At 45.7% G+C, this 18,219-nt stretch overlaps 1 protein-coding gene across 1 annotated transcript in view; it reads left to right on the forward strand.

Moving 5' to 3' along the window:
- Positions 1-18,219, forward strand: part of LHFPL6 (LHFPL tetraspan subfamily member 6) — a 139,427-nt gene that overhangs the window by 367 nt on the left and 120,841 nt on the right. Inside the window, exon 2 of the mRNA XM_035542456.1 lies at positions 1,624-2,183. Within this exon, the coding sequence (XP_035398349.1) occupies positions 1,799-2,183 (385 nt within the window). The 5' untranslated portion in view covers positions 1,624-1,798. The remainder of the gene's footprint in view (positions 1-1,623; positions 2,184-18,219) is intronic.

The raw sequence follows: 18,219 nt of genomic DNA on the forward strand, positions 1-18,219 counted from the left end.
CGGCTGCATCCCCTCCCCGTCCCAGCGGACCCCCCGGGCCCCCTTCCCCTCCTGCCCTCCCAACCCCACACCTTCCCGCATCCCTTCCCCTCCTCTCCCCCTCTCTTTCCCGGATCTCCCAGCCGCTCCGGACCTCTCTCCCCTCCCCGCTCCCCTCTCCGTCCTCCTGCTCCCCCCGGACCCCCCCGCAGCCCTGCCAGCCCCTCGGCCCCCGCCCGCCCCGCAGCCTGCCTTCCCCTCGCATCACCCCGGCGAGTTTCGCTTCCCGGCCCCCGCCTTCCCTCGGGGGCCCCCCCAGCTCTCCGCCGCCCCCTCCTGCTCTAGGGCCGGGGTTTTGGGGCCAAATTGGCGAGTCCCGCTCCCCAGAGAGAGTCCCGGGCGTTGGCTGGCAGCCGGCGGGCGGTGGGGGGTCCTGCTGGATTTGTAGGGTCCTGCTGGATTTGTAGGGTCCTGCCCCTGGAAGCCTCCATGTTGTCCCCTATTTCCAGCCGTGCCTCTTCTGCCGGTTGAGGGAACGCTTTCCCCGAGTGCCGTGACCCACTTTGCTGTAGCCGCTTGGTGCCACGCCAAGGCACGGGCGGATCCTTCCCCGAGAAGATGCCTCTGGAGGGATGGGGGCAGCCCATGTCCTCCGCCAAGTTTCTGTCCCTCGGGGTTTGGGGCTTTTGCAGGTTGGGAGGCATTTCTGCAGATGGGCTACGTCTGCGAGGAGGTAGGCGTGTGCTTCTTGCGAAGCGGCACAGGCCTTTTCCAACGTTAGGGTAAAGATTTCTTTTTTGCAGTGTTGTAAAAGTAAACAAAACTTCTGTGCGGTGCACATGCTTAATTTCACTTCCAGACTCTTTCCCTACATTCCCTCCGTGTGCAGAAGTAGTTTTAATTTTATTGCCGGCACATTAATTGCGTTCACTGGTTGGCGTCTAATCATGCTTAGAAAAAAAGCCCCTGTAAATAGCTATCAGGATTAGTTTGGCAGCAACGGTGAGAGATGATCATAAATTTACAAATGCGGTAGGAGCAATGATCCAGCATGGATTGAACAAGAAGTGTGCCCCCAGCCTCTGGGAAGCAGCGTTTCTGCAACAGCCAAAAGCGCTCGGTCATGCTGGTACAGAGCTCGGAGGCTGGGAATTTTCTGAGGAGGAAGCAGAGGAGTTAAAGGTCCTGGCTTTGGGCTGGGAAGAGGCAAAGAAGGGGAGGCTTTGTGTTAGTGAGGTTTTCTGCTGCCACAGGGGTCCGGGCTTGAAAAGCCGCGGACGGTTTCGCACTGAAGCTGCAGGGCCCCATCTAAAGTACATTCCCCAGGCGTCGCAGGAGGAAGGATAACAAGCAAGACCTCACCCGGGAAAGATGAAGATGTACGGGGGCGAGAAGTGAACAGGGAAGTAGGCAGGGAAGCCCTGGCAGTGGCTGCACAGCCTGCACGGCCGCGCCGCCTCCTGTCACTGTCCCCACAGCCGCCGACAGCGGTGTTAGTGGCCACTCGCAAGGATGGGACAGAGGTGTGCGATGTCTTCATGAAAAGTGCTGCAGGAAGAAATGCTCTGGCAGATAAACGTTGATTTTCCCTAATCTCAATGTTTCTGAACTTGCCTTTTTTTCCTTTTTTTGTTATTTCATCAGGGACCTTTGTCTTCATGATGGGAGGAAACATCCCCCTCGCTGTTAGGATCCGGGCTTCTCCCAGCGCAAGGATTTGTCAAGGCTGAGAGACTCTGGATTATCCCCCAACCTCCTCTAAAACACACAGGGGCTTTCCTGTCTCCCCATCGTGAGGGGGCTCTGCACGCACGCAAAGATGGCCTCCAGCCTCACCTGCACCGGCGTGGTCTGGGCCTTCCTCTCCTTCCTTTGTGCTGCGGCCTCCTGCGTGGGCTTCTTCATGCCCTACTGGCTCTTGGGGTCCCAGCTGGAGAAGTCTGTTTCCTTCGGCACTTTCCGGAGGTGTTCCTACCCTGTGCGGGACGAGAGCCGCCAGACGACCGTGATGGTGGAGCAGTGCGGCCGCTACGCCTCCTTCCAGGCCATCCCCAGCGCCGAGTGGAGGATCTGCACGGTGGTGACGGGCCTGGGCTGCGGGCTGCTCCTCTTGGTGGCCCTGACGGCCCTTATGGGCTGCTGCGTGTCCGAGCTCATCTCCAGGACCGTGGGCAGGGTGGCAGGAGGCATCCAGTTCCTGGGGGGTAAGTGCTGCCTGCTCGTGCGGGGACGGGGCGTCTTCAGGCTGCAGGTGTCCACGTGCGGTGCGCTGGGGAGAGGAGGGAGTGATGCAAACTTTCCGCTAGTGAGGGAGACCACTTGGCTCCCTTGACCATTGAGCTGGTTGCCTGGATGGCTTGAACGTGGCCTAAAGGCTTGGTCACCTGTGGTCGCTCTCTTGCGCTTAAATCCCTGCTCGGTTGTTGTATGACCTTTGAGACTTGCACGACAGGTTCAGCGTGCTGAGTGCAGCTCTTTGTGCCAAAGACCGACTAACGTGGGCCAGTGTCTTCGAGGAGGTTTGGCATGCTTGCAGCAGAGCTCAGCTCAGGTGGTGGCACCTGGAGGAGCATGGGGGCTGCAGAGCCCTGCAAGGCGTTGCAGAGTAGAGGCTGTGTGACTGTGAGGACAGCCCTGGCTCTCCTCCTTCTCCTTCCCACTCCTGTCACCAACAGCTCCCTCCACCATCTGGCAACAAGTCTGTGGCCCCCTTTGGAAGCACGGGACCTTTATCCCTCATAGATGTGGCCCACGAGCTCCCAGGAGGAGCCCTGCCAGGTCCACGCTGCCTGGTGGGGCGTGGGGTTTGTGTAGCCTGTGGTCTAGACAGTGCGTGGGAGAATTACCTCCCCTCCTTTTTTTAGCCTGCGAACTCCACGGCCTTAGCTGTGGAGTGTTTGAAGGGTATGAGACAATAAGCAGGATCCTCCAGTGTGTTTTTTATAGGGCTGTTTTCCGAGTAAATCATCACTCTCCTGTCATCACTGACACGCGTCTCGGTGGCACTCACTGTCACCTTGTGCTGCTCGGCGTGCGCTCGCCCCCGTAAGGGGATGAGTTTCTCTGCCCAGGCGCCAGCATTTGGGATGTCCCTCTGGGTCTGCTCCCAGCTCAGGGGGTTTCTGCCCCTCTGCCCCACAAACTGGGATGCACCCATACAGGGCAGTACGTGCACATCGCCAGCATGCAGCTGGGAGGAGGCACAAGATGAAAACGGTGTGGCTCAGGGGACACAGCCGAGGCTCTGGAAGGGACCCGTGCCAAGCCCTCAGCCAGGCCATGTTGGCATGGCTCTCTCCTGGCTGCCAGGAGCCCTGGCTCTGACTTTTTGAGCATTTTCCGTGCTTTACAGCAAACTGCCCCTGTCACTTCACCCTTCCCTCGGTGCTGCATTCCTGTGTTTAATCTGGCTGACAATTGGAAAACACAGCAGCTGCTTGAGAGTTAACTCTGCTGGAAGCTGCTGCTTCGTGAAGGCTGCTCCATTATAAAACTCCGGTCGGGCAGCCGGGGGGTGGAGAGGATTTTCGATTCAGTGATGCTCTGCAAGTCCACTCGGTCTGGCTGTTTTCACCGAGAGCCATCACAGGCTCTGCTTGTGCTTTAACCGCCCCCCTCCTTCCAATTGCTGCCTCTGCTCATCTGGTTTTAATTTGCGTTTGGTGGTGCTGCATGCCTGGGTCTGGTTACAGCCACCTTGGTGAAAGATGACAGCCCAGGGGGTGGCCGGACAAACGGGCAGGGGACGCGGGAGGTGTGGGGAAACCTGTGCCCATGGTGTGGACTGAAGGTGTGCACCCTTCTGCCAGGCAGGATGCTCAAAGAGGACTCTTCAGACCATGCCATGACTGCTCCTGGAGCTTGCCCCAGGAGCATCAGCACAGCACAGCATCCTTTCCGTCCAGGAAGGGTGTGAGCATGTAGCGCTTATCCTCAGTTGGTGACAATTCAAAGGTCCGTGAACCTGTGATAGGAAATGAAAATTGCCAACAACTTTATTCACTGATCAGAAATTATTTACACAGCATGTCCAATTTTCCCCTCTGCTGGGTTTTATGGTTGTCTCTCATTTCGCTCAGCGCTGCTGGAAATGTGTAAGAAATGAACAAAGCGAGAACCCGTCATTTCTTAACCTGCTTAAAAACTGACTGTGGGGTCATCAGGGAGAGAGGCCAGGTGGTGCAAGCAATAATTTGGCTGAATTGAAGGCACAGATTAGGGTAAAGTTCAGATCCTTACATCCTTCATCAGATCTTTAGCTGCCATCAGTCAGCATAGCTTCATTGCTTAAATGACATGACAACATTTATCCAGATGTTGAAATGAGGCTCTGTAATTATTAGGTTGTTTTAAATCAAGATAGTCATGAGCTGTTCAGATTATTTGCTATCTAGGAATGCCAGGTCTTTGTTCCCTGTGTAACCATTATAGATTTAGTTATATACCATGGGGTGTGCTTTGACTGTGGCTCAGTGGCACTTTTGTGATTGTCACTTTAATTGGCCTCCAGCTGGAGATCTAACCAAATAAAACCCTCACAAATATTTTTCTTGGGGGTAAAAGAACCCCCTGCCATCTTTATTGTGAAGAAAAAGCCTGCGGAAAAATAAGCAGTGTACTGAGAGATGCTATTAATTCATCCTCTGTGCCTTTCTCTGCATTGGGCAAGGAGATGGGGAGGCAGTTTCACTTTCTGTTTCTTCTCATCTGAGTCACCTGCACCAACAGGATTGCTGCTTTCAGTGGCAGAGGATGGGTGTCTGAATAAACTGTTTTGTTCTTGAACTTAGAAACCAGCATAGTCGTGCTCGGTGTAGCTGGTTTAAAGTTTTAATGATGTTCTGTTAGTCTGGGATCTAAATAATTTTCTCAGCATGATTTAAGAACATGGACTTGATGGAGAACTTAGCCAATTGACAGTGGCATATTACAGGAGGCCCGTGGGTGGGTGAGATGGAGACTGCCCTGCAGCTGTGGTGGGCCAGAGCACCAGGGCTGCTAAAACTAACTTAATCCAATACTGGAGACATGTTTACTGCTGTGAAGAGGTGGCAGGGAGGTGTAATTGCCAGAGGTGGTAAGCAAACAGCCTGATCCTCTTCTTCCAGCAGGGCAAAGGAGGTGTAACTCCAAGTAGGTCAGTGGAATAGCACCTGTACAGAAGTAGTGCGAGCTAAGCGGTGCCAAGGTTTTACAGCTGGGATTTCCCCCAGTTGTATGTGGCAACTCATGCGAGTGAATTATTCATGAGTGCTTATACCATAAATCTGCTGTTATAAAAAATTGAGTGGCAGAGCCTGCAGGAAACTGCAGATCTGTGCAGTCAGAAGAGCTCTTTAGATACTGGTTGTTTTTACGTACTTAGCCTGTGTGTGCTATTTCAGATAATCCCGGCTACAGAGCATAAGTATATTTTAAGACGACTCTGGGATGCGCTGAGTCTATGTTTCTAATAGAAAGGTTGCATCACGGACTTTTCCTCCCATTTGCAATTATAGGAACCACTTCCTTTCCCATGGATGATCATGTGGCAGCTCTGTAGCCATTGCAGCAATTGCTTACATGAAAAACAGTGCTATTTTGAGCCTCTTCCAAGGCAAAAACATGGTAGTGGGCGACGAGAAGCAGCCAACACACCCCAAAGCTGGCCATTTCTTCAGTGGCTGTCAGTGGCCTGCAGTTTATGGTCTGCAAACTGCTGCTGCAGTATCTCAGCAGCATGCTTCGTGAACATTGCTGCTGAAGTGCTTCGAAGAGCTGACAACCGAGGTGAAAGTTATGCTGTCTGTAACCTCTTGAGGGCACAGTTATGTAGATGGATACAGTCTTCACTGATAGCAGTAAGTGCAGTGTTTCCAGCTGGTTTCCTTTGAATGTTTGGAAGATAGAGAGATATGTAATCTAGCTATAACAGATTGCAGGGATGCATCTTTGACCATAACTATTGAGGGCATGACAGCAGGAAGTGAAGTTTAACAAATCTATGGCAAATTGGAGTCTGTAATTATTGATCTTCTTTTCATTGTGTGTTGGCAAGTCAATTCCACATAAGTGAGGAGACTAGAAATTTGCGGGCAGGTAACTCTGATATGACATACTAATTTGGTGAATAGCTTCACTCTGTGAATGCAGAGCAATGATTTTAAGAACATAATGAACTGAAAGGTTAGCCAGTTTTATGTGAGGCAGTGGATCAAAAGACGCAAGCGTTGCAAGGATGGTCAATTTAAAGAGCGTTACGCTGGCAAGGTGAAGTTTTTCATTAAAACGGTCAGCGCGCAGGAATTATGGCTGAAATCCGCACTTGCTCAGGATTCCCTTTAGCTCTGTAGGACAGCTAAGCCAAGCTCAGGGGGGTAAGAATCCAAGGGGACAGAGCATGAAATAACCTCCTGACTTGGAGACCTCTCTGAATCTGACACTTTGACTTTGATTCTGAGTGACATGTGAGAAGCGAGCACTCTCTGTAATTGTGGGCAGCCATGTGGCTCGCACTGTCATCTTTAGTACTCATCACTCACTGTTTGTACCCAAGAAATGCACAAGTTTTGCTGCTCCTTTTAGTAAAGAGGAAAGTTTTCAGCACCACTTTCTCTTCCTCTCCTTATTTCTCTGTCTTGTTTCCCTCGTGTCTCATGGGAGTGCTAAAACTCCTGAAACAATGGTCCTTTAATTGCCGGTTAGAAAATACGGAGAGCTCTTAAGTGGGCAGTGCTAAAAGGAGCATTTAGTTGGAGAAGAAGAGGATGCAGAGCTTAGCAACTTCTGATTTTGTCTCAGAAAACATGTGGCCTTCTGGGAAAAGTTCCCAGCGCCATACAAAATTGCTCCAGAATCCTTCTCCAAGTGTCCCATGCCAATAGTGGCCATAGCTGTTTCCATCACCCGTAGCCTGCTCAGGAATAGTTTTTGCCGGTTATGGAGTTATGAATAATAACTAGTGCTCCATCAAGAGAGAATATTGAGTGTGTGAACTGCAAACTCATTTGCAGTTCTTCCAAGCCTATCTCATCCAGTTCCTCCATCTATACATGTTCCCCCAAACTCCTCCTGAAATTTGCACCTGAAAAAAATAAAAACAGCCATAAGAACACACAAAAAGAGCTTTTTAGTTCTTATATCCTCTTTAGCTTACAATGTTTTTCAAGGGGTAACTTCCGGGGAGAGGCTAGGGAGTGGTATCTGTTTCTATCCAACACCAAGCACTCTTCTTCCCCTGCAAGTTAGCTGCTCATGGCTGTTTTGCCACATCTCCTCTCTTTCCTCTTGTCAGATGTAAAGCTTCAGTGACTTTGCTCATGTAGACGTGACAGGGCAATCCTCATCCTAGACAAACTGCCTGCTAAGTATTAATCCAATGTATTCATGCACCTATACAGGCACTGCAAGAGGGGCATATTAAAGGAACAGATGCCTCACCAGGAGGTAACAGAAGAAGAGCATACAAGGAACAGGGCACCATTAAATGTGGCTTGTGAGTGATTATATGTCATGTCATAGCCTTGTAGATTCAGCAGTAATAAGGTCAGCAGAGAGCACTGTGACTATTTAGACTGAGGTCTGCTGTAGCACAGGTCATAAGACAGCCTTCATATAATTCCTGTTTAAACAAGAGTATATCTCTGAGAGGAAAAAAAACCCACAGACACACACACAAAAATAGCCAAAAAACTTCTCCTTCTAGTCTGAATTTAATTACTTACAGAAAAGCAGGATCTTCATAAGTTGTTCCAGTGGAGAATTACCCTGACTGCTTTTCCTCCAGATCATTAATGCAAATATTAAGAAGTGTAGCACCAAGAATAGATCACTGCAAAATCACATTCACTTAAGGATCATTACAATTATTATTTTTTTCAAGATCCATCAGTTAGTTTGCTTTTAATCCCTTTAAACTGTGCTATGCTGTGCTTTCTTTACCAAAACCGGTATAAAAGCAGCTTCATAGCTGATGTGTTTCACACCAGCTATCACTCCATTTTTCTACAGGTATCCCCCAAGAGATTAAGTGCAGTGTATAGTTTTGCATCTTCATCCCTTTTTAGCTTGACTGTGCTTCACTTTGACTTGCTGAACTGCATTCTGTGACTGCTAATGCTGATGCTCAGTATTTGCTTCCCAGCACTACAAGGTGCCTTCATATACTGTGATACAGCGCAGAGTCAAATTCTTGGATTTGGGTTTGGAGTCCAGCTGAGTAAGGCACGGAAGTGTTTGGGAAGACGTTCAGAACAAGGGAATTTAGAAGGTGATGTTATCTTTAGCAGATTTTGTGGCATATGTTCTATTGAAGATTAGCCATCTCTCTCTCTGCTCTAGTCAGACAGAAAAGAGGAGTTAAAATACGAGACAAATTCAGGACCAAAGCTGAACTGATGCAATATATGTCCTCTGTTGCTCTTGGCTTATAAATGACATTACTTAAGAGTTTTACTCGCTTAATCGGCTGTAGCCTGTATTGCTTGAATCTTTCATCTGTGCATAGGCCACCAAATCTGACTAGAGGAGAATCAAAGTTAGCAGGTACTTGTATACAGTGCGTTTACAAAAACACGCGGACTGACATTCAGTATATTCTCAAGAGACAATCCCCTTTCCCGTAACTGCCTTCACCTTGGTTCAGTCCTCTGTGGAGCCCTGCTAAAGGCTGCTTCCCTGCCAGATGTACCAGCACAGCTCTTTGTGCAATTGTTCCCCAAGGAGTTCGAACGAAGGAGACCTGAGTTAGCGAAGATTTCCTATTGAAGCTAACACCAACCATTTTAATGGAGCAGGTTAGCAAGCAAGAATCAGTAATAAACATTACTGGGCACAAAGTGCAGAATCAGAGGACATCCCTGCCAGCAAGGTCACGAGCAGCACAGAGCAAGTAGTGAGTTGTAATGCTCTTGGAATATCGGAGATGCAACTTGAAGAAGAAAAAAGATGCTGAGAGTAGCCTTCATACTTAGGTCTTTGTTCTTTTCTGTCACCAGCCAGTTGAGATATCTTGACTCTTCTGTTTTTTTTCAAAATCTTGCTAAAAAAGTGGCAAGACCCTTATCAGCTGCAAATTTTCATATGTCCTTTGAAGTCAATGACACGTAGTACAAATCACGTCAATATTTCTGTCTTAGAGGTAAGATTATTTGTTTGCTACATTACTTTAAAATGGGTGAGGTTCCAAGGCTGAGTTTCTTCTCAAAGAACTACCCAAGTGAATTAGCTTGTTTATAGTGAATTATGCACCCCAAACAGGCCTTCTTTTTATTTTTTTCCCAATTATTTCAATTAATTCACTCCTAATACAATTTTCAGCTAAATACAGGGGAAAGAAACATGCCAAGTTTCAGCCTGGAGCAAGTTAGATTTTAGATGCCTTGAAAGCACATTTAAAATGGAAATGCTGATGTATTAGGAAAAAATAAAAGATGCTGCTAAAATATTGGAAAGAGTCACTTTACTTCTCTTGGCTTTCCTATTGATGTTGAATAAAAAAGTGATGTTTTGAATATTATTGCAGCTGTGTTGGGTTAAAGTAGATTTTTGCATTAAGGACAGAATTTTTGATCTAAAGAAGTCCTGGAGTGCTTTTTTGTTTATCTTCAGAATAAAGTTCAGGCTTCTTGATTTTTTTTTTCTTTTTGTCCTCTTTCATTAGAAAGGAACAATGATGCTCAGCACTTCTGTGATGCTCTTCATTTCAAAGGGCTTTGCTTGCGTAACCTAGTGAAACTTCAGGAAATGTGAGGCAGGGGAGCAAATAATCTATTTTGCTGGTGCAGTCAAAGTAAACTCAGACTTATTTCACTTCAGATCCTCTGCGTTTGTGTTGATTAGAGCAAAATCGGGGGGGGGGGGGGGAGAATATATATGTACCGCCTAAACTTCACCCACAGCCACGAGCCTTGTGGTGGCCATCATTTTGCCTGTCTCCCTGTTCAAGGATTTCCTTCGTCTCTCTGAGATATCTTTGTTGACTTTAGAGATGTGAAGCTTTCTCTGTTGCTCAAGTCTAAGGCCCGAAGTGGCATTCAGACCATATGGTGGTAGCCTTAACTTTCAGAGGACCAAGAAGGGCAACCTCTCCTCAGTTTTGGGATGACTCTGCCACCACAAGACATTGCCGGTTGGAGAGGCAATATTGCTTTTGACAAATCTCTTCTAGCAGCTGTCCTGTCTTCTCAGGCATGAGAAATTGGGCAAGGTCAATGCACGCTGACAATGCTGGTGGTATGGCTGACTCACTAGGCTTGATTAGATCTCATTTACATTGTTTGTTCTACTGTCAGTCCCCTGATGTCACAGCTATCTCTGAGAACAGCCACAGACTTTTTCCCCCTCTGGATTGGCCTTCCTCTCTAAGGAAAACCTTAGAGCCTGGTCTGTTGAAATCAGCAACAATATTCCTCCATGGGAACCAGGGCAGGGCAGGACCAGGAGCTCAGTGCTGATGCGACTCATTGCACTAGTGGGATTTGGAGGAGGTTGGTGTTGTGTAGCAATGCAGAGAACTTCTTGGGATGCCAGATCCTACCTAATTCTCTGGATACTAAATAGTAATTGCATCAGGAATAATGCATAAAAAACAAACAAAAAAAACTCTGTCTTTTTAGAGGGTTGCTGCACCATGAACTGAGTCCATCTGTTTCTGCATAAGCCTGATAAACCCCAATCTTTCATGAAGACTGACTGCTCTGAATTCATTTGTAGGTGAAATTTGTAGGCTAACAGACTTTTAAGTGAGTTTGGCAGTAGTTGGAAGGAAAATAAAGAAAATGTTAATGAAAGAAAACCTAAACAATTAGAACCTATTACAAATTGTTGTTATTTTTATCTTTTAACTTGATCCAAAAAGCTCCAGAGAGAATGAAGCAGAAAATGCAGTGTTCTGATGAACACCGTATCATTTCTGTAGTAATGTAAAGATTTCATCCTTCCCTTTGCAATCTGACAGTTCAGTTGTCTCACATTGTCTCCCAATAAAGATGCCTTTGTAATATAAAGTGAAATTGTTGATTTGAGAAGAATGGTTTTCTAATAAACACGCAGGGTTATGAAGCTTGTCCCTTGCATTGAGGAGAAAGGATTTGAGATCCGTGAATGATCAATCTGAAATAACAAAAGCTGCTTCTGAATTACAGCGCCCTGTGAACGGATGTGGAACCCACGAGCACAGTGGAGTGCAAGAAATAGCCCTAAGGCCTCTTAAGAGTGCTTCATGACTTCTTCACAAGTTGGAGCTTTCGTCTGAGTCTGCAGCTAACTGAAGGCCTATTTATGAATGCATTACAAAAATCAGAATAAACTTGATATTCAGAGCATCACGAGCAATTCACGTCAGGCACAATACAACTGAATGCCAATTATTGGAATGGATTACCAGGACATGTTAAAAAGCACTTAGCTTCACAAATATATAGAAACTGGGGTAGTGTGATGTTAGGGGATCTTTCTGAGTGCACGTGTAAGAGTCTTTGGATTTTGTTTTGAGCTTTGCCTTGGCTTGGCCCAGATGCTGCTGTATGACTACAACTTCATCTGTCCTTTGGAGATTGGTACGTCTGCCTGACAAGTTTGTACAAACACCTTCAGTCATATGGTGTTGCTGCTGTCGTTCTGGTGGTGGTTGTCGTAATGTAGGCGGTTCTAGAAACTCGTCGTGCAGAGCACTACGGGAGGAGAGACAGCTGCTACTGCAAAGAAATCGGAAACAAAGTCAGGCCGGGAAACTGGGGGCACTTTGAGTTCACGACATTTTGAAATACCTTCAGACATACGTATCGTGTGCTTCTGCTGAGATGCAGAGGGGTTTTCAGGTGCTGTATGGGTTGCATGCAGGAAAATACAAAACTTCAGACCTGGCCTGTGCTGTCCAGCATCTACTGCCTGCTCCCTCCTCTCCTTGTGCTTTAGCTTTCAAGGAATTCCATTCATTTTCAAGTATTTTTCTGCCACAGCAGTAAAAACATGAAGAACGGCACTAAACACTGGCATAAAGCTCTTTACAGCCAAGACAAACCCCCAAACTGTTGCAGGCACATTCTGCAAAATCAAGAGGTTGTTATAAAAGTTATTTTTTTACAAGAATTCCTTTTATAGGAATCCCAATGGCTGGTTTTGGAGAGCTATGTTCAGTCCCCAGACTCTCTCTTAGCAGAAGGTTTCTCTCTGTGCAGTATTTTAGGGTGAGCAGGGTCTGGCTGCTCAGGCCAGGTCACTGCTGATGAAACCCATCAGCAAGGCAAAGCTGCAGACCCAGAGCATCGCTGTGTGGCCGGGGTCCAAGGCAAATACCAACGTGCTCTTCCCATCCATCCTCCAAGACACCCGTAACTCTGCAAAGCACTGAAATAAGGAATGTAGGGAAAGCCATGTCCAACAGATAAGATGGGCTGCACAGCTTTATAGTTCCTTGTGCTGCCATGGTGTGAGGCACTACTCCCATAAATGAATGTAAGTGCAGTTCTGTTTGACAGATCAGGCTTTTTCTTAAGAGTTTCAATATAATGCTGTGTAATTAAGGAGTAAATTGATTTCTTAACTTCCTACAGGGGGGTGATGTTTTGGAAACCATTCTCCTCGTGAGCACCGAGCCATCTGTTGAAAGTTGTCCATTGCTTCCTTCTTCTCTTGTGTTTGCATTATATTTATATTATATTCTCTTTCATTGGCTTCAAATCGCTTCCCAGACGGTGGAAAGGGACACCACGGCTGAAGACAGTTTATGCTGAGCCATTAAGGACTCTGTTTAGCTTGCTCCCCTTTTCCGTAACCATTTGCAATAAAAACTGTGTCGGGAAAGAGCCCTTTTGTGTAACGCTCAGTGACCTGCAAGGGCTGGGACAAGCCTTGCGCTGGAGATGGCAAATTCCCTTTGAGGCCACTAAGCCGGAGATCCGGTGCTAAGAACACAGGAAGCTGGGAGGATAAATACTGTAACTTTTCATCTCATGCATAAGAATTGCCGTCTGTTTTGATCTCGTGATAGAGAAAAGTCATTCTGCTTATCTCATCTAACATAGTGGCTAGTCCGATTACAAGCTTCCCTGCCTGGCACCTTTTTAAATTCAATTTGGCTGCCAGTGCCTTTGGCACACAGTAGGTTTCATTAAATTTCACAGCAGTTAGTTTTCATTCCCTCTGTGACACCTTTTTATCAACATTTGACTCTAGTGTAATTTCAAGAAATTGTACTTTTTTTTTCTTTTTTTTTTTTTCCAAAGTGCTTGTATCATAATAATTCAGCAGAGCAGGTGGGGGAAGGCGATGCAGATACTGTTGCAAATCCATGTAGAAAACTAATATATGGGATGGCAGGTCAGCTTGCAAGTGTTTTTTGCATGCGATGATAACAAAAGGGAGCTGCTTCCCTTCCTTCTCAGTCGTTATCATCCAAGACTGTCAAAAGTGCAGTTTAAGAACTTGCTCTAAAAGGCAAATTTCATTTCTTTCAGGTTAATCACAGCTTTATTTTAAAAGCAGAGCTAGCGGAGTGCTGCTGAATTGACAGCCTAAGGTTGTGAGACAAGCCTTGTGAAACCTCGGCTAGGTAACGATGGGAGTTTTCTTTTCAAAACCAGATGAGGAAGCTGGTTTGCGAGGAAGGTGTGTGTGCAAGTATGTGTGCAGGAACACAGAGAGCAGACGTGGTGGTTTTCCATTTAGTATGTGATGCCTGGTCCCTGGTAAGTGGGGTGAGGGAGGGTGGGCACCCCAGCAGGGACCTGGCACCTCTCGGTCACATCACCCCTTCCTCCTCCCCAACACAGAGCGGTGTTTTCTCAAGTCTGTGCCCCAGGCAGGTGTTGGGCAGGTTTGTGTCGGTAGAGGTGGTTTTGAGGTGTTCTCTAAAAGGTCTTCATTTGCAGAGCGTCAGCCTGTCTGAAATGCCAGTCTTTTGTAGTCTGCTGGGGTAATTAGAACATGCAAAAATAATGTGTCATGGCTTCTCAGTAAAATTTTAAAAAGCTAATTAAAATGAAGCTTAAAAGTGCCTAAAAGCGAGCTCTGCATGCAGGCATAACTCAGAGACTGATGGAGCCGTGTCTCACTGCAAGCCAAGGGCAGCCGGGCGTGGGAGGCCATAAATCATTTTCAGAATGAGACTTCTGATTGATGAAACTTTTCCTTCTGTCCTTTCAAAGGAATTAGTTCAAGTCCTTTTGGTTTAACAAACGGAGCAGCTTACTTCCCTCTACCCAAGGGTCTCCATAATTCTCTTTGCTGATAAAATATTTCCAAATGCACACAGTCTTCAGCAGGACCTTAAACACCTTGGGAAAGCTGCAGGCTATGGGCAGCTCCCCACCTCCCTTGCAGGGAAAGGTTTCCCCTGGTTTTCCCATGGGTTTCCCACTGGTCAGCCTTATGCATACGTGTATAACACGTATATTTTTGGCGGGTTGGCAGGCTGTAGTTTCCATCTCAGATAGTGGCTTGAGTTGTTGGGGAGTGCCAGGAAAGCAAGGGTGCTTTGCTAGCAGTGTCTCCAAATGTCCCCTGGTGTCTCCAGAGAGCAGCGGCTGCCAGAGAGCTGCGAGAGCCGTGTGCCCATTGCAACCAGGGAGCCAGATAAACGGCGTGTCTAAGTTGGCACAGTGCTGCTGAAGTCAGCCCTGGCTCGCAGCTGGCTGGAAGAGGTGGCCTCATCCTTTCTTCTGGGGGTGGAAAATGTCTTTCCAGAGCCCAGATTGAGTGCACGGACCTCTGGCTACGGACTGAAATCTTGCTTGTTTTTTCCAGGTTGGCTGAGTGCGCTGGGGTATGGGTGAAGGCACAAGTAAAAAGTTCCTGTGAGCTTTTTTTTCCTACTAAGCTGAACATAAGAATATGGATTATTCCTTGGTATTAGTACGAAGGCATGAAGTTCAGGATCTGTACTCTGCTGTTTCCAGCACAGGATGATCCAGTGTAATTAGCAGACTGCTCAACAACAAGATAGCTCTGGGGGATATTTCTTCCCATTTCAGATAATTAATCATTAGTTTATGTCCTGAAGTCTGGAGATTCCTTTAAATTGTATATCTGGTGTAATGGCGGAGGTTTAAATCACAGCAATCACATTATGATTAACATGTAATTATGCAGGTATTCAATAGACAGGATTAGCTGAGACATCCATAATTTCTAAAAATGTTTTTCCAATGTGGCCAGTGGCAGATCTGAAAGAGTAAAGAGTAATCAAGAGATTATTTGAGAATTCAGGAAGGTATAAATCCTAGAAGAGTTTTTATCTTCATATTTTATGTCTTATTGAGACTTTAAAACACGACTGTATCCTATTGTTTCGAGATGACATATTCCAGTATCAGTGCCGATGAACACATGACTTGGTGGCCCTTCAGCTGGAATGAGGCAAGACTGCTAATGATATACGGCTTCTGACAGGTTCCACTGAGTATTTATGGGCCTCAATATGTATGCAATCTATGGATATTTCAAAACTGATTAACATTTCTGAACCTGAGTTAAAGTTTATAGTTGGCATTTCAATGGTGTCAAAGCAAAATTAATCAGAGCTCAAAAGATATGCAGTCTTCCTGACATGCTGGTGACAGCGAAAATATAAACCACTGAGAAATAGCTTGCTGAAAGACAGAACGTAGCCTGGATTTTGGAAAGAGATCCGCAAAAATGGCTTACTGCCACAGACAGACTGTGAGGGTGTGTGCGATGGTGGAGCTGGTATTTACTATGGCACTAGCTTAAAAAACTCAAGACTCTGTGCCAAGTTACTTGTCCTGTAATAAGTTACTTGGAAATCTTGAAACTTTAGCATATTTAGTATGCAAACTAATCTCTTGAAACAGTTCAGATAAGCAGCGTTCTTAAATGTACTCTGTCAAGACATTTTTCAGTCAATGAAGCTTAGCAAGCAAATGCTTTCATTACAGTGGCCCTCGTGAGAATAGTCAAAATTTATACTTTGTTGTGATGTTAGGCTGCATGGCTGTCTGTCTGTAATAAAAATAAGAAAATGGAACAAATTGTCAGGTATTTTTTTCTGTGTTTATCTCTGTTTTAAATAGGTCATTGATGGCCTTTCTGCATTTCAAAAGATTGCTAACTTGGCCTCAGTGAAAGCTTTTAGGATCCAGTTTGAAAAGCATCAGGACAAATAACCATGCCTTTTAAGAAACCATACTTTTATTTGCTCTGTAAAAAGAAAACTATAAATCATAGAATCACAGAATGGTTTGTGTTGGAAGGGACCTTAAAGACCACCCAGTTCCACCCCCCCGCCATGGGCAGGGACACCTCCCACCAGACCAGGTTGCCCAGAGCCCCATCCAGCCTGGCCTTGAACACCTCCAGGGATGGGGCATCCACAGCTTCTCTGGGCAACCTGTTCCACTGCCTCACCACCCTCATAAAAACTGTTCCAGTGCCTCACCACCCTCATAAATGAGGTATAAGCTGTAGTTTAATAACGCCAGGTACCTGTGAAAAGATAAGATGGTCTGCGTGTTGAGATGAGTCTTCCCAAGAGAAATGCAATTTAGCCTTTCTGGGTGTGGTGGAGCTTGACGGCATTTTTAGGTGGAGAGGGAACATAAACTAATTGTTAAATTAGTTTTGAAACTGCAAATCTGTTGCTATATTTTCAGTCTGAAAGAGACCACCTAGTGAGCAGTTGAAAGTAAATCAAGATCTGTGCAGAACCAGCTGGTACTCCAAACTAAGATCAAGGTAGTCAGAGGAGACCTTGGTGAGCAGGAGGTTTCAGTGGAAGTGATGTTGGGCTATATTAGTTTCTTACCCCTTTCTAACTTAATGTTTATATTTTAATGCTTACTTGTTGCAAAATTGTCTTAATTTCAACTTTGGCAAGAGTACAACCACCCCCACTACTTCCATTTATCTCTGGATTTAGTACGTTGTGTGAGCTATGTACTGATCCATTGACTCAGAGATTTGGATTTGATCTTCATCTGGAAGTCATTAATGTCTCTCTCATTAAATCTCTTTGATTCCTTTGCACATTTTCCCCCTTTCCTCCCAGGACACTTTTTGAAGTACTTCGCTCCACATCCAGCAAGCATGCCTTAATCATCATGGTAGTGGTTGTTCCCACTTGAATCCAGACTACTCAGGTTCTCTTTAAGATATCAGAGGGTTTTTTTTCTTAACCTGTAAAGATACAAGGACAATGGAGAATCCTCTGTCTTGCAAACAGATGGTCAGAGGTGTTGCTTCCAGATCATGAATAAAAGTTCACTTTGAAAATAGAGTTGGGTTGCTGCAAACCAAAGGGAGAGGGGGCATGGTTTTCAGTGAGCTTGAACAGTACATAAACCAGAATGGAAAGCAATTGTTGGCAGACGCCTACAGTCTCAACAGGTTTAAATACAAATGCGCAAGTTACAACCAGATTTTTTGTTGCAGCCTCTCTCCAAATATTTAGAAGTAAAACTGAGGAGGCAGGTGTATCTTGAACAAAGACAGTCTTTGAGATGGGTAATAAAGGCAAAACAGAACAGCAGAAAAAGTAAGATTTGAGGGAACTTAAAACTGATTGTAGCTTTTTTCTTTTTTCTTTTTTTCTTTTTTCTTTTTTCTTTTTTCTTTTTTCTTTTTTCTTTTTTCTTTTTTTTTTTCATTATTCAGGCACAAAATTTGATGTCATCTCTGGCAAACTTGAATGACAGAATACAATATTCAAAGCTATAAAAGTACCTTTTGCATAAAATCCTTATCTTCATAGTGTTTCTTGGCACAGATGCAAGGAATATTTCCATTTTGCAAATAGGAGGCTAGAAACTTACTGAAGGTAGCTTATAAAACTTACGGGTAAGTAAGTATTGATTAGAGACCTTCCGAGTCTTATGCTCATGAGCAGCCACTGAAACAGCTGCTATATGGAAACATGGCTTCGATATACAGGTGTAATAACATGCCTCTTCCTTACACTGAGTTATGACTACAGGATTATCTGCTTAGCATTTCTGAGGCAGAGAGAAGCTTACACTGCAAGCACTGTTGGTCACAAGCTAACACACACAGTTGAACTACTCTTGAGATATCCCTGTATTAGGGCAGCAGGGGAACACAGGTACAAAACATTGCAGAAAATCTCCCTCCACTCTCTTTCTGCATTTTAGCCCCTAATCTGCAGGAGTCTGAGTTCTTCTTTCATATCTTCTGATTTCAGAAAGGGGATGTTCACCTGGGTACCTCAGCAGAGTATGAACCATCTCATTGAAATATATCCCTATATCCCTCTCCCAGTGCAAAGAGAAGACTTGGTATCTACATCTG

The sequence above is a fragment of the Cygnus atratus genome, chromosome 1 (genome assembly GCF_013377495.2).
Source record: "Cygnus atratus isolate AKBS03 ecotype Queensland, Australia chromosome 1, CAtr_DNAZoo_HiC_assembly, whole genome shotgun sequence".
Taxonomy (NCBI): Eukaryota; Metazoa; Chordata; class Aves; order Anseriformes; family Anatidae; genus Cygnus; species Cygnus atratus.